Source organism: Cupressus sempervirens, chromosome 4, assembly GCF_028749045.1.
Source record: "Cupressus sempervirens isolate cs-2001-9-10 chromosome 4, ASM2874904v1, whole genome shotgun sequence".
NCBI classification, from domain to species: domain Eukaryota; kingdom Viridiplantae; phylum Streptophyta; class Pinopsida; order Cupressales; family Cupressaceae; genus Cupressus; species Cupressus sempervirens.
The window spans coordinates 8,014,567-8,029,276 of record NC_143121.1 but is presented as its reverse complement, the minus strand read 5'-3'; the positions used below and the strand labels follow the sequence as shown (position 1 = coordinate 8,029,276).

The window sequence follows — 14,710 nt, the reverse complement described above, 5'->3', positions numbered from 1 at the left end:
AGGTTAGGGTTAGAGTTATGGTTATGGTTATGATTAGGGTTAGTGTTAGGGTTATAGTAAGGCTAACGTTAGAGTTATGCTCATGGTTAAGGCTAGGGTTAGAGTTATGCTTATAGTTAGGGTTAGGGATAGGATTAGAGTCCAATTATGGTAGAGTTAGAATTAGGGTTAGAGTTAGGTGTAGAGTTATATTTATGGTTAAGGTTAGGGTTAGAGTAATGCTCATGGTTAAGGTTAGGGTTACGGTTAAGGTTTGAGTCAAATATTATTTTAAATTTAATATAAGGAGTTTAATTTAGATAAAAATATATATTTTATTTTTGGGATATTGTAATGTAAAATGTTATAGTCATACGTAGATATATGGTTAGGGACAAAGTTAGGGTAAGGGTTTGAGCTAGGGTTAAGGTTAGGGTTAGGGTTAGATTCTAATTATGGTAGAGTTAAATTTATGGTTAGAGTTCGGGGTAGGGTTAAGGTTAGTGTTAGGATTAGAATTAGGGTTAAGATTAGGATTAGAGTTAGGGTTAGGATTAGGGTTATAGATAGGGTTAGGGTTAGGGTTAGGGTAAGGTTCTAGGTTAGGGTTAGGGCTAGGGTCAGGTTTAGGGTTAGAGTATGAGTTAGGGTTAGAGTTTGAGTTAGGGTTAGGGTTATAGTTTGAGTTAGGGGTAGACAGAGCATTATAATTTGGGTTAGGATTAGGGTTAGGTTTAGGGTTTGAGTTTGAGTTATGGTTAGAGTTAGGGTTAGAGCTAGAGCTAGAGTTAGAGTTAGGGTTAGAATTAGGGTTAGTTTTAGGGTTTGAGTTACCAGTAGAGTTAATTTTACAATTGGGTTAATGTTAGAGTTAGGGTTAGGGTTAGAGTTTTGAGTCAAGGTTAGGGTTAGAGTTAGGGTTAGGGTTAAAATTAAAATCCAATTATGGTAGAGTTAGATTTACAGTTAGAGTTATGGGTAGGGGTAGGGTTACGCTTATAGTTAGGGTTAGAGTTAGATTTAGGGTTAGGGTTAGGGTTAGGGTTAGGTTTATATTTAGAGTTAGGGTTATATATAGAGAGAGTTATATCAATGTTAAGGTTAGGGTAAGGGGATTGAGTCAGGGTTAAGGTTAGAGTTAGGGTTAGGGTTAGGGTTTCAATCAGGATTAAATTTAGGGTTAGGGTTAGAGTCTAATTATGGTAGAGTTAGATTTACAAAAAGAGTTAGATTTAGGGTTAGAGTTAGGGGTAGGGTTAGGGTTAGGGTTAGGGTTAGAGATAGGGGTAGACAAAGGGTTAGGCTTAGGCTTAGGCTTAGGGTTAGGGTCAAGGTTAGGGTTAGGTTTAGGGTTAGAATATGAGTTACGGTTAGAGTTTGAGGTATAGTTAGGGCTATAGTTTGAGTTAGGGGTAGACAAAGTATTAGAATCCTAGCTACGATTAGGGTTAGGTTTTGGGTTACGGTTATGGTTACGGTTAAGGTTAGAGTTAGGTTTAGGGTTATAGTTATAGGTAGGGTTAAAGTCCAATTATGGTAGAGTTAGATTCAGGGTTACAGTTAGTGGTAGGGATAGGGTTACAATTATAGTTAGGGTTAGGGTTAGGGTTAGAGTTAGAGGAAAGGTTATATTTAGAAGTTTTCTTATGGTCACAGTTATAGTTAGGAGGGGACTAAGGGTTGGGATTTTAGATTATATTTATTATTATATAAGGTGCCCTATATAATAATATGTATATTCCCACACTCATGGATAAGGTTAGGGAAAGAAGTAGGACTGTGGTTATTCGTGTTACATTTAGAATTTCATTTAGGAGGGCATTGTGTGCTATTTTTTGCCCCTATTCAACCCATCACTGATGTTTGATCTGAGAGACCTTAAATGGGATAGGTTCTTTGTAGAGGGTTAACATCGCTAAAGTTGGCAGCTAACATTTTGTGTTGGCTCGGTTTCTTCATTGACCACGCTGGATCATTTTTTCTTGGTCGGGTTGATTCATGCTGCGAGATTCGATAACTCTTATTTCTTCGCGAGCTATCTTCCCATCTTCCCAAAAGTGCAAGATGTTGCCATGCATTCCCATTCTAACGTTTCTTTATATGCTAGTGTCTTCGAAACACTCTAAAGCCTAGAATTGCACAAGATGTTGCCATGCATCTCCATTCTGATGCATTGTCATGCTACATTGTTTCTTCAATTCTCTGAAGCCCAAAATTGCATCATGCTACCATGCATTGCCTTTCCAACATTTCCTCACTCCACAATGCTTTGATGAGTCTTTAAGACCCAAAATTGTGCCACGTGGAGGGGGTTCACACCTTTTGTGCTATCTGCTTCGTTTGTTGGGAGGAATCTCTTCACTACATCGTAGTCATCCATTGGAAATAAAGCCAATCTTGATCGACGAATGTGACTTAATCCTTCATTGGGATGAGTTTCCTCGTTGCATCTCAGTCATCCTTTTTGAGGGGAGAATCTACATCGACGGTTGCGACTTAATCCTTCATTGGTGAGGATTCACGATGCATCTATGCCATCTATTTCGAGAGCAAGACCTTCATCGATGACCATCATTCATTTTTGGGGAAACCAAATTCCCCCTTGGGATCAACCTTGCATTTTTTGTGGGAGGTTAAGACATCATGTTATCTCTTTTCATAGTTTTTCGCCAGAGACATGAATGTATTTCCTCTTCTTTCCATGAGTCTCTATCTAGCGCCTCCTTAAGCTGCATTGTTTCTGCAATGCTCTAAAGCCCAAAATTGCATCATGCTACTACATGTCACCTTTATGACATTTCCTCACTCTGTAGTGCTTTCGCAAGGCTCCAAGACCTAGAATTGTGCCATGTAGCGGGGGTCCCCACCTTTCGTGCTATGGTTACAATTTAGATTTTAGGGTTATGGTTAGAATCAAGGTCAATTCTAGAGTTTATAGAATATTTAGAGTTAAGATTAGGGATTAAATATACATGAGGGTTTGCATTGGGTTGTATGATAATTACAGTTAGGATTATAGTTAGATATATCATTTAGATTAGGTTTTAGTTAGGGTTTAATTAGACTTTAGATTAGGGTGAGGATCAAGGTGAAGTCTATATTAGGGTTCATATCATGGTAGGATTGAAACTAATGTTAGGGTTAGCATTGAAATTATGATTAGGGGTAAGGTGAAGATATATATTTGGTCATGATTGTGGTTTGTGCTAGGATTAGGGTCTAAGCTATGATTAATTTTATGATTGTACCTTTAGGGTTAGGGTTTTGTTTAAGTTTATGATTATGGTTACAACTATGGTTTATGGTTCAAGTTTAAAGTTGGGAATGTGATTAGGATCAGGGATTAGTAAATTTTTTAAGAGTTCGGTTATAGGTTTACACCATGGTTAGGACCTTGGGACTGGATTTAGAGTTTAATATCATGGTTATCCATATAGGTAGGTTTAGGATTTTGATCAATATTTTGGAGTTCATTTTTACATTATGGTTAAGGGTTAGATTTTAGGGTTAGGACTATAACCAATATTAATGTGTAGGTTTTTGGTTTAGATTATGGTTTGGATTGAGATTTTCGTTATATCAATAGGGATATGTTTTAGTGCTATAATTATAGTTTAATGTTGGATTATAGTTATATTGTACATCATTGTTGGGGCTAGGGCTAAGGTAGGGGTTGTTGTTAGGGTTAACTAAGGATGACAATTAGGATGGTTTATCTTTTCAAGTAGAAAAAAAAACTCATATTGATTCAAAAACAAAGAAATTATACTTCGAAAATATTTTTCTATGTCATAATAGATTCATTTATTTTAATTATTGTATTAGTTAATTAGTTGTTTGATGTTTCAAAGTAAAAATGGCTTATTTTATTTAAATTTAAATAATATTATTGTTTTGAATTGAATTTAGCTTAATTGTTAATGATCATATTTATATTTCTAATATTAACTCCAATTTGATCAAAGACCAAATATATTTTTGGTATTTTTGTAAACGAACTTGCTTAACACTTCCCTATTTCAAAGTTAATAAAATATCATTTCTATTGTCTTAGATTTGAGAGTAAGTATATTAAATAAGTAATAATAAATGAACATTATGATTAATATATTTCTAAAATAAAAATATATTACTTAAAAACTTGTTTACTTTAAATGAATAAAGTACTCATTTACTTGTAAATTTTAAAAATAGAAATTAATCTACATATATATAAAATATTTATTCTTTTTCCTATTTGCATACAAATTAATTAAAATCTAAACTTTAAACTACATAAATATTTTTAAAATATATATCCATCAATAAATAGTTTAGAATAAAGTAAAATCTAAAAATTAGACACATATAGAATCTTTTTAATTTCTATATACATGTTTTTCTAATTTATTTCTACAAACATGCAACTGATATTTCTATTATCCATTTTTTTCCATTCTAAAAAAATCTAGATGTAAATAGAATTTTTTTAGATGCATGCAATCTTTCTAATTTTTTCTACATACATATATTAACATTTCTATTTTATATTTTGTTTTTACATTATGGTTATTTCAATCAAAATATGTAGATATAAATAGAATTCTTTTCAAAAAAATTTATTTAAATTTAAATAACATTATTGTTTTGAACTGAATTTAGCTTAATTGTTAATGATCATATTTATATTTCTAATATTAACTCCAATTTGATCAAAGACCAAATATATTTTTGGTATTTTTGTAAACGAACTTGCTTAACGCTTCCCTATTTCAAAGTTAATAAAATATCATTTCTATTGTCTTAGATTTGAGAGTAAGTATATTAAATAAGTAATAATAAATGAACATTATGATTAATATATTTCTAAAATAAAAATATATTACTTAAAAACTTGTTTACTTTAAATGAATAAAGTACTCATTTACTTGTAAATTTTAAAATTAGAAATTAATCTACATATATATAAAATATTTATTCTTTTTCCTATTTGCATACAAATTATTTAAAATCTAAACTTTAAACTACATAAATATTTTTAAAATATATATCCATCAATAATTAGTTTAGAATAAAGTAAAATCTAAAAATTAGACACATATAGAATCTTTTTAATTTCTAGATACATGTTTTTCTAATTTATTTCTACAAACATGCAACTGATATTTCTATTATCCATTTTTTTCCATTCTAAAAAAATCTAGATGTAAATAGAATTTTTTTAGATGCATGCAATCTTTCTAATTTTTTCTACATACATATATTAACATTTCTATTTTATATTTTGTTTTTACATTATGGTTATTTCAATCAAAATATCTAGATGTAAATAGAATTCTTTTCAATAAATCTAGATGTATATAGAATTCTTTTAATTTTTTACATACATAAAATCTTTCTAATTTTTTTCTACATACATAAAAGAATAATTTCTATTTTCTATTTTAAAAAAAAAGCTATCATAAAGATTGATAAAAAAATTGATTGCATATGCATTCTTTAGTTTGTGCACTAAATGCACCAAATAAATTGTATAGATTAAAACTTCCCATGCTGGGCACGGGAATATACAATAGAAATATCAGTTACCAAGAATAGTCGGCCATAAGCAATCAAATCTTAAACTCTACAAAATTTCTTGCAAGCAATCTTTGTTCTGTCTTCGGCTGAAAAGGAAAAAAAGAATTTCAGATCTGAGACTGTTTAGATTGCCCTATTCGATTCAAAAAGCCATAGAAGTCACCGCAATTACATCTCCAAGAGGCCTAATGTGCCTTGATTCAGTACCCACATGCTTATCTCCACGAAAAACTCTGCACAGGTCCTCCAGTGGCCTCAATTTCGGTCATATGAACAGAATTCTAAATCTAAATGAAATTAATTAAAATTGAAATATAAATCAAAGTAGAATATTATAACTAATTTTGAATTTCAATTTACTTCTACATCTAAATCTAAATGAAAATGTAAATAAAAAATAGAAATCTCACCTGCAAAAATGTTACTCCAAAACTTCAATTTACTCCTATTCAAAAACTCCAATCTAATCCTCCAATAACCTCCACCTCTTCCTTCCTGCAAAAATATAAAATGAAAATGAAATGAGGAGCCTTGGTTTTATAACTTCTGAGAGGGTCCTCATATCCCCCAACAGACGTCCCTTCACATTTCACGAATTTGTTTCAAATTCCCCCACTCCCCGCAAAAAAAAAGCATGAATGTGCATGCAAAATTATATTAAAAAAAAAAAAAAAATCATATTGAAATTATTTCGCCCCTATTTTCTCGGGCCCTATTTTTTCGGGTCCTACTTTTTCGGCCCCTACTTTTTCGAGCCTATTATTTCGGCCTCCATTTGGCTTCCTATTATTTCGGCCAGCTATTATTTCGGAAATTCTTTTTTAATATTTAATTTGGAAGTTTGTAACTGCTCCCAATTCTTTTTTATTGACAAGAAATCTTGGCATATTCCCGTGCTGGACATTTGTGCTGCCATTGTATAGAACGCCTCTTGGCGTAATAACTAAATTATAATTTTAAAAGAATAATGTCTCAATCTAATTCCAATATGAAATCAAATGAAAGATATAATCATCGAATTACATTAAGCAAAATCACCCCGTCTAGATAGGTTCTAGATGGCAAGAGAGTATAAAATACATCGGAGAAAATAAAAAAATAAAAATTATGGTTCTTGTCCATATGCATTGCCCACGATAAATGGACACGTAAAAGGGTTGTTCAGCACAAAGTCGTCAATTCTAGATTTTTCTTTTGCCATCCAATAACCTTGCTTGACATAAAATTGCGCTCTCTACTTGGACCCCACTGAAGATGAAAATAGTGCACTGGAGCTTATCCAGATATTTATCTCACTACGTGATTTAATAAATTTATCTAGATATTTATCCCACTACGTGATTTAATATAGTTATACCACCGACAACCTTTTTACGTGGCAGCGTGAAACAGCGCACACATTCTACATTCTACTGAAACCCTATGAATACTCATTCCCGTCATAACCATTACGATCAAACACTTTCACTTGTGAGCTTCATTTCACTTCTTATTCTTGAATTTGTGAAGTTTATAGTAATGGCGGACACAAATGCACCAGAGCAACAGGAACGTGGGCTCTTTGGGCAAAACAAAGAGGAAAAGATGGGTCAGCAGCAGCAGCAGCAAAAGGAAGGAGGGATGATGGAGAAGATAAAGGAGAAGATTCCTGGACAGAAGAAAGAAGGCCAAGGCCAAGGCCAAGATATGCAATGTGAGAAACAGGAGAAAGTTGGTATGATTGACAAGATAAAGGAAAAGCTTCCCGGACAGAAGAAAGAAGGGCAAGGCCAAGGGCAAGATATGCCTTGTGAGAAACAAGAGAAGGTTGGTATGGTTGACAAGATAAAGGAAAAGCTTCCTGGACAGAAGAAGGAAGGCCTGTAGAAGAGGTTTATGTTTTATATATTATAGAAGGGAAAAACAAGCAGTAGCTTCCTTTTATGTTTTATATGTTATATATGTTATGTTCAGATGCATCTGAATGTGCACTGGGTGCTATGTATTTAAGCTTATATGGTATTTTATAATAATAAGGGGATGTTTATGTTCTTGTAAGCTGGAGAAATCTACTAGGCCATACATTTGCAAATGTGGCTGTTGATATAGCGCTGCTCATTGTAATTTCTTCAATGAAAAAGGTTCCCATGTTTTAGAATTATATTGTTTCAATCTGTGCAGGAAGTCTCTGCAATTTAAGGGATCGTGGCTGTGGCAGTTGGAACTTTGTAAGTTGTCTTGTTCTTAAAATTTAAGTCTTGGATTATGATCAGAAAGTTATAGCTGTTTTAATTTATAAACGAATAAATTGTGATAAATGTTCTAGTATTATAAATCTAATTTGATATATTTTTTTCAAAACTATAGGAAAATCTTATCTTGTAAGAGTAAGATATTTGATGAAGTAGATGACAGTTCTTATAGGTGATACAGTTCATATAAAAAACATTATATAAGATTACAATTCTAGTAGAGAAAAATAGTTTATTGACAAATATCTTGTAACTAAGATAAATTAATTTGGAACTTAAAAGACTTGAAATACATATTTTATAAATCAAAGGTTTGTGCTGTCTTAATTTTAATATGATTTTCTTTGTATAATTGACAAAATAAATTTGCTTGACAAAAATAAAATAAAAGGCATTTATGTATTCATTTAATTATGATATATAAATATTTTGTAAATAAAATAAATTATTACAAAATGAAATAGTGTACATTTCATAAATGAAAGATTTGTGATGTCTTAACTTTTGTATGGTTTGTTGACAAGATCCAAAAGTTATTCAACTAAATTTACTTTGACAAAAGAAAATTGTATTCATCAAGTAATGTTGTTTCACATTACTCAATAATTTACAATAATAATCATGTATCCATGGAAACATTGTGATCACCACAAAACTTTGATTTTATAACAAATTTCTATATACACCATATGCATCAAACCTTAAGAGAACTAAGTTAAAATTGATCACAAAATTTTTCATATACCATATGCATCAAATATTAGGAGAACTACATTAAAATTTATAGAATTTATAAAATTTTAATAAAACCATTATTGAAGGATGCTAAATTATCTCAAATTGTTTTTTACACCTTAATTTACTCCTTGAATTTGTTATTTGTTTGAATATAATTGTTCCAAAAACAAAGGACATAATGGTTGATAATAAATAACAAATAATAAATCTTGGCTTTGGCCCATTACTCATTGAAAAAAAAACATGAATGAGTATGTACAACTAAATTCTATAACGTCTGATATATTATATGAAAACTAAGTTTTATATATATATATATATATATATATATATATATATATATATATATATATATATATATATATATATATATATATATTACACTAAAAAGTTTTTTTTATCATAGCTATTTTATATTTTATATGGCTATATTTAATTTTATATAAGAAAGAGAAATATATTGATAAAAGAAATTAAGAATTTTACTCTTACAAAAACACAATACATTTTTTTTCTAAAGAGTATTTTATCAATTTATGAACTTGAAGAGCTTTATAATGAATTATTCATAAAGAAAAATACTCATTGAAGGTTTTATAAAGGGAAATGCAAGGAAAAGAGTCTTAAACTTATCAAAAATGTCGTGGTTCAGCATGCTTGATTTGGAGTAGTATTCAAATGTGTCCTCTTGGGAAGTTTATAGCTTTCACCTCTATGACCATATAGATGAAATGAGTTCTATGCATTACATCAATTCTCAGTATAGATGGGTTATTATGAATCACTACTCATGAAACATGGTTAAATGAGTTCAACTCAAAAATTGCATAGTTGAATCCTTATAGAAAATATTATGCAAGTCCATGAGTTTGACTCAAAATCTATACAATTTAATCCTAATAGGAATATCATATTTTCACTTGCTATACAAAATATCACCTACTTATCAATTGATGAGATTAAGGGGATTTATTATGAATGACTCATAATGCATGTCGTTTGTTGTAGGGTTTTCGAATGGGATTGCAAAAGGTTTCTTCTTAACCTTGAATAAAACTCTATAGTTAAATACACTTGAGATGGATTACTACTAGGATGAGAGACTTTCTAGGAAGTCTCAATGTTACACCTCTATGAGTATAACCTAGATGATTTGATTCACTTTCACAAGAGATGAATTTTGACTTAAATACTATGTGGTTGAATATTTATAGAAATATCAATGTTTAGCTTGCTATGGAGAATATCTCCTAGTTATCATAGTATAACATTATAAATATTTACTTTTGAATATGTTTTCAAGCTAGCTTTTATAAATTTGTAGAATAATGGTTAGTATTATTGGAGTTTTTCTTTAAATTTTCATCCATACAATCACACATTTATATATATATATATATTTTTAAAACTATTATACTGAAACTTCTCTATAACAACATATTATATAATAGAATTTATTTTACAACATAATTTGCATCAAACGCTTTAGAAAATCAAATATATATAATACAACTTCATTCATATGCAAAATATGAGAAGTTAGGAAAACATATTACTTCTAATATTTTAAAATAATGCAAAATATTTATCATAATGAATAACAAAGAAATGCCTCAAGTTTTTACTTACACATACTAGCTTTACGCCATTAATTGGTGAAATTAATTCACTATAATGGATATACAACTATTGAAAATTTGAAATTTTGTATCGAGAGGAATGTGGTATTTTTTTAATGAATGTAGATAAATTGAGTTCTTGTATAATAACTTAAAGTATGATAATAACTCTTGTGAATCCAATTCGTCATGTAGGTGTGGGCATTGGATACTAAATCAACAATTAAGCATAAAATATTAATGGATTATTATAATTGTTAGTGTAAATAATTAATTATTATTACATTTTACTTAAGTTTACTTAAGTTAAATGCATTATCCTATTATTTATCATATAGACATCTAGGAGTATGCATTGTTGGATGAGTTGTCTTGTTGACAACACGGGAGTTTGCATAATCATTTGAGTTGTCATGTAGACAACACAATTTTTTGTACTCTAATTAAGCACATGGTGTCTATAAAATCTCACTATAAAATACCCCCATGTAATCTTATCCTCTCATCATCAGACAAACTCTTGTGCTCAATGGAGGATAATCCACTTGTGGTGGACATGTGCTTACTTGTGAGACTTATCACTTTGATAACTCCTACTCATTCTAGATGCCTTTATATGTAGGCACTTCTAGTGTGTATGTACATATGGGGTAAAAGTACAAAGCTATTTCATCTTTTAGGCTGACTTATTAGAATGATTGATTTTTTATAGTTATATCTAAAAATCAACTTTGTTCAAACATATGGTCTTGATAAATTTATTCTAGCTAAGTTATATATGGTATCACACTTTTCCAATTAGAAATGTTTATTAAATGCATGTTTTATACTAGTTTGTATCAAATTACTAAAAAGTAAAATTATTTTAGAAAATTGACCTTTCAATAACTCTTACTATTTTTTATGATTTTTTTAAATGCAATATACATACCATTTTATAGATCTCAAATACAAGAATATTCTCATATAGAGTTCATAGTGTTTGAATTAAATATAGTATATTATAATTAAAAAATTTTACAAGTACGTATTTTAACACTCAAGAATATGCCAATTTTAAGAAAGAGAAAAATGATAAATCATATTTTAAAAAATTAAAATTATATGACGTTCCAGAGGAGAGAGTCCTCTTCAAGAATATATAGTTTTTCTTTTGGTTAGAATATATTTATTTTGAAAAATGTAGTGGGAGATGAAAACTATCGATATTAGGTGAGTTGAAATTTGAATCATTATAAACGCGAAAATATATGTCTAAGGCCAATTTTTATTTTTTATTGTTCTAGCTACATATGTTATTTATAACATAATCTAAGATAAAAGAGAAATAAGTTTATTTCCTTATAGTTTTGTGGTGGGAACTAGACCCTTAATTTTCAACATTTTTCAGCAACTAAAAAATTAGCTTTAGAAAAATAGGAAAATATATAAATTCTTATTCCAAATAATTATTAAAAATTATAATCCTAAATGTTGTTCATTTCTACATATTTAATTATTTTACTTCACTTACAAATTCCAAATAATAATACCAATTTTATGTCATTGAAGGTGAACAATTATACTATTGTTAGCCTTTTCCTTTGTAAAAGGGTGACAAAGGTTTATACTTTTACCCTATGACATTCTCATTATTGTTATTTTGATCATACATTATTGGTCCATATTGTGCTAGTGTTTGAGCTTCTTGATCTTGGTGTTATTTTGCCCTAAGGAAAACTCTTATATGGTATCAGAACTAAGGGAGCTTCTCTACACATAGCCATTGGAGACCATTTTTGCTTCACCTCTCGAAGGACCATGATTCAAATCTGGAGTATCTGCAGTTATTGGGAGCATCTATAGACAAAGCGGACCTCACCATTCCATACATAGCATTGATTTGGTGAATTTTAACTATAAATTTGCCTACCCTATGCCATAGTAAAATTTGAGACAAATTTTTTTTGCAAATCAGAACCCAAAGGCTTGATTTACAAAATTGGTATGATTTAATTTTTGGATTTGCATTTTTTATATTCACATTGCTAGAAAAAAAATTGCCAGAATTGTTGTATTTTTTAAGAATTTTTTTGGCCGATTAGGCTTGTAGATGAGTAATTTTTATTAAAAGAAATTAGGTTGTAAAATCCCGGTGCCTACAAAATATTATATAACACTACTGGCATATTCTTGCACATAACTGGCATTTACAATAAGCTGGCAAACCATTCAAACTCAATGGACTTCGCAAATCACGGCTGACCACACATCACAAATTGACAACATAACTCACAATAGCTTCATAGACGATTTAACATTTGCATTCTCCAAGTTTAATACCAGTCAACATTCACCAAATTGGTGAATGTGTGATTAAAAATCCCACACCCATCCACTCATGATAATAAAATAATCACCAACAATGAACTTCTGGCATAATCTTCACTCCATTGACCTCTCACCATACCTCCTCCATGCATCAGCTTCACATCTACCACATCAGCTCTAGCTGTCCGCCACATGGCTGCCTTCAACGACACATCAACAATGACACATTAGCACACAAAAATGTCAGCCCCCCTGCCAAGTCACCTACCAAGTAAGTATTCAATACCATATAAATCTAACACGTAAATCATACAGACTGCCATGTCATCTGGACAGGTCTTTTTTTATGATGTCACCATTTTCCTACCTTAAATTTGACAACCATTAGACCATCACAAGTAGGTCAAATTGTACTATCATGATGGTCATATGGATGTCAAACTTAACCTCACAATTACCTAAGTAGACCCCTTCTCCGTATGTAGTTTTGATTTGGCAGTCCAACTTTGGGAGGCCATATCTTGGTCATCCAGACTCCAAATCAGGTGCATTTTTTTTATTTAAGCTAAAATTTCTTTAATTTTTTAGTGGCACTATTATTTTCTAGTTTTGGTGCAAAAATTTGTCAAAAAGTTCAATTTTTGGTGATTGTACCTATCTAATCCTACATTTTGCAACTTCAAATGCTCTGTACAAGCTCATCTAGAGACATATTTAGGTTTGATTTTCTTTGAAAGTGCACAATTTTTCATCTACTTCCTAGATCTACAATTAGATTATACGCTTGTGTGGACAAAAATACCACTTTCAGAAATAGGTCCTATTTTGCATTGTATTGCTTTGATTAAACTTCAAAATGTATATCTAAGCTACATTGTTTAGTACTAGATTTGAACTCCAAGAGGAGATTGTAAACAACAAAATTAGAAGTCCACTTCTATCCATTTGAGAAGTGGCCTATTGTAAATGCACTACATCATATAAATTTTCTAAAGAATTTATTTGGGGGGGATTCTTTGATTGAGTGAAAGGTTGGGGGGGATGTCTCATATGCTTGTGTCTCCTTGATATTGTGCTCTTTCTTTTGCATTATGGGCTATTTTTCTAAGTTAGCACGACATAATTATGCTTATTGGAAAGAAAAGATAAAGGAATCATTAGTTGAAAAAGGTTTACTACATTATGTAATTGGTGCAGCAAATAAACCTAATGATGATGTTGATGAGTCTCACAAAGAAGATTACGCATCAAAACAAGAAATGGCCTAGGAATCTTGTTAAAGAATATCTCAGATCTTGTCAAATATCACATTAGGAACCTTAGGAATCCAATAGAAGTCTCGAATAAACTTGAAGCATTGTATGGAATAGTAGATGAAGATATGGCCTACACCATTGAGGACAATCTTCTCAAATTGGATCCTAGGAATTTCGACACCATCAAAGACTATCTTACCCAACTAAACATGTATAGGGCACAACTTAAGGATTATAGTGAACCCATCAAGGATGGAAAGTTGATCAAACATGTGATGACTCATCTTCCTCCTATATGTGAAGCTTTTGTTTCTAGTTATAATACTCACAAATTAACAATGGGTAGTACCTTCACTAAGCCTTCATTTGAGTCATTTTCGAGAATGCTGGTCTTAGAACATGAAAAGTTAGTGAGCATGGGAATTCTGCAATCTTCAAAGACCAAAGCCTTGGTAACTAATCAAGGGAATCCAAGTGGTAAAACTTCCAACAAGAAGAAAAAGCAATGGAAGGCTAAGCTAAAAAATTCTTCTACCTCCTTGCATCAATCTTCCTCCACATAATAATCTTCTTAACTTGACAAGACAAGTCCTTTTTAAAAAACAATAAAAAGGGAAACAATTTAAACAAAAGGGGGAAAAAAACTTGTGCCTATTGTAAGAAGAATGGTCATGATGAACATGAGTGTAAGGATAAGAAAATTGATGAGTTGCTAAACTTAATGAGGAAACATAAAATTGATGTACCAAATGCCTACAAGGATAAGGGATCTTCAACCACTTCAAAAGGTAAGGGACAAGCTTTGGTAGCAAGTACAAATAATTATGAGTAACGAGTTCTTGAATCAAGAGCTAAACATCATATGGGTGTTTCAAGGGAGCATTTTTCCACTTTGAAACTATCAAATGTACATTACGTCTATGTGGGAAATGACACACAAGTGGAAGTTGAAGGAAAAAGGAATGTTGAGTTGGAAAATAGAGTCTTCAAAGATGTTCTTCATGTTCCCAATCTTAGC

At 30.8% G+C, this 14,710-nt stretch overlaps 2 protein-coding genes across 2 annotated transcripts in view; both read left to right on the top strand.

Moving 5' to 3' along the window:
- The window catches only part of LOC149559668 (uncharacterized), a 216,412-nt gene extending 208,734 nt beyond the window's left edge, over positions 1-7,678 (top strand). Inside the window, exon 2 of the mRNA XM_089824247.1 lies at positions 7,577-7,678. The gene's annotated coding sequence lies outside the window, so the exon portion shown is untranslated. The remainder of the gene's footprint in view (positions 1-7,576) is intronic.
- LOC149559669 (uncharacterized) lies at positions 6,918-7,575 on the top strand. Its single transcript, XM_089824246.1, has one exon. The coding sequence runs from the start codon at positions 6,961-6,963 to the stop codon at positions 7,402-7,404; it is 444 nt and encodes a 147-aa protein (XP_089680372.1). The 5' UTR covers positions 6,918-6,960; the 3' UTR covers positions 7,405-7,575.
- Positions 7,679-14,710: the final 7,032 nt, after the last annotated feature.

Coding starts and splice junctions, on each gene's coding strand:
- LOC149559669 (XM_089824246.1), top strand. CDS start 6,961: ATGAATACTCATTCCCGTCATAACCATTACGATCAAACACTTTCACTT.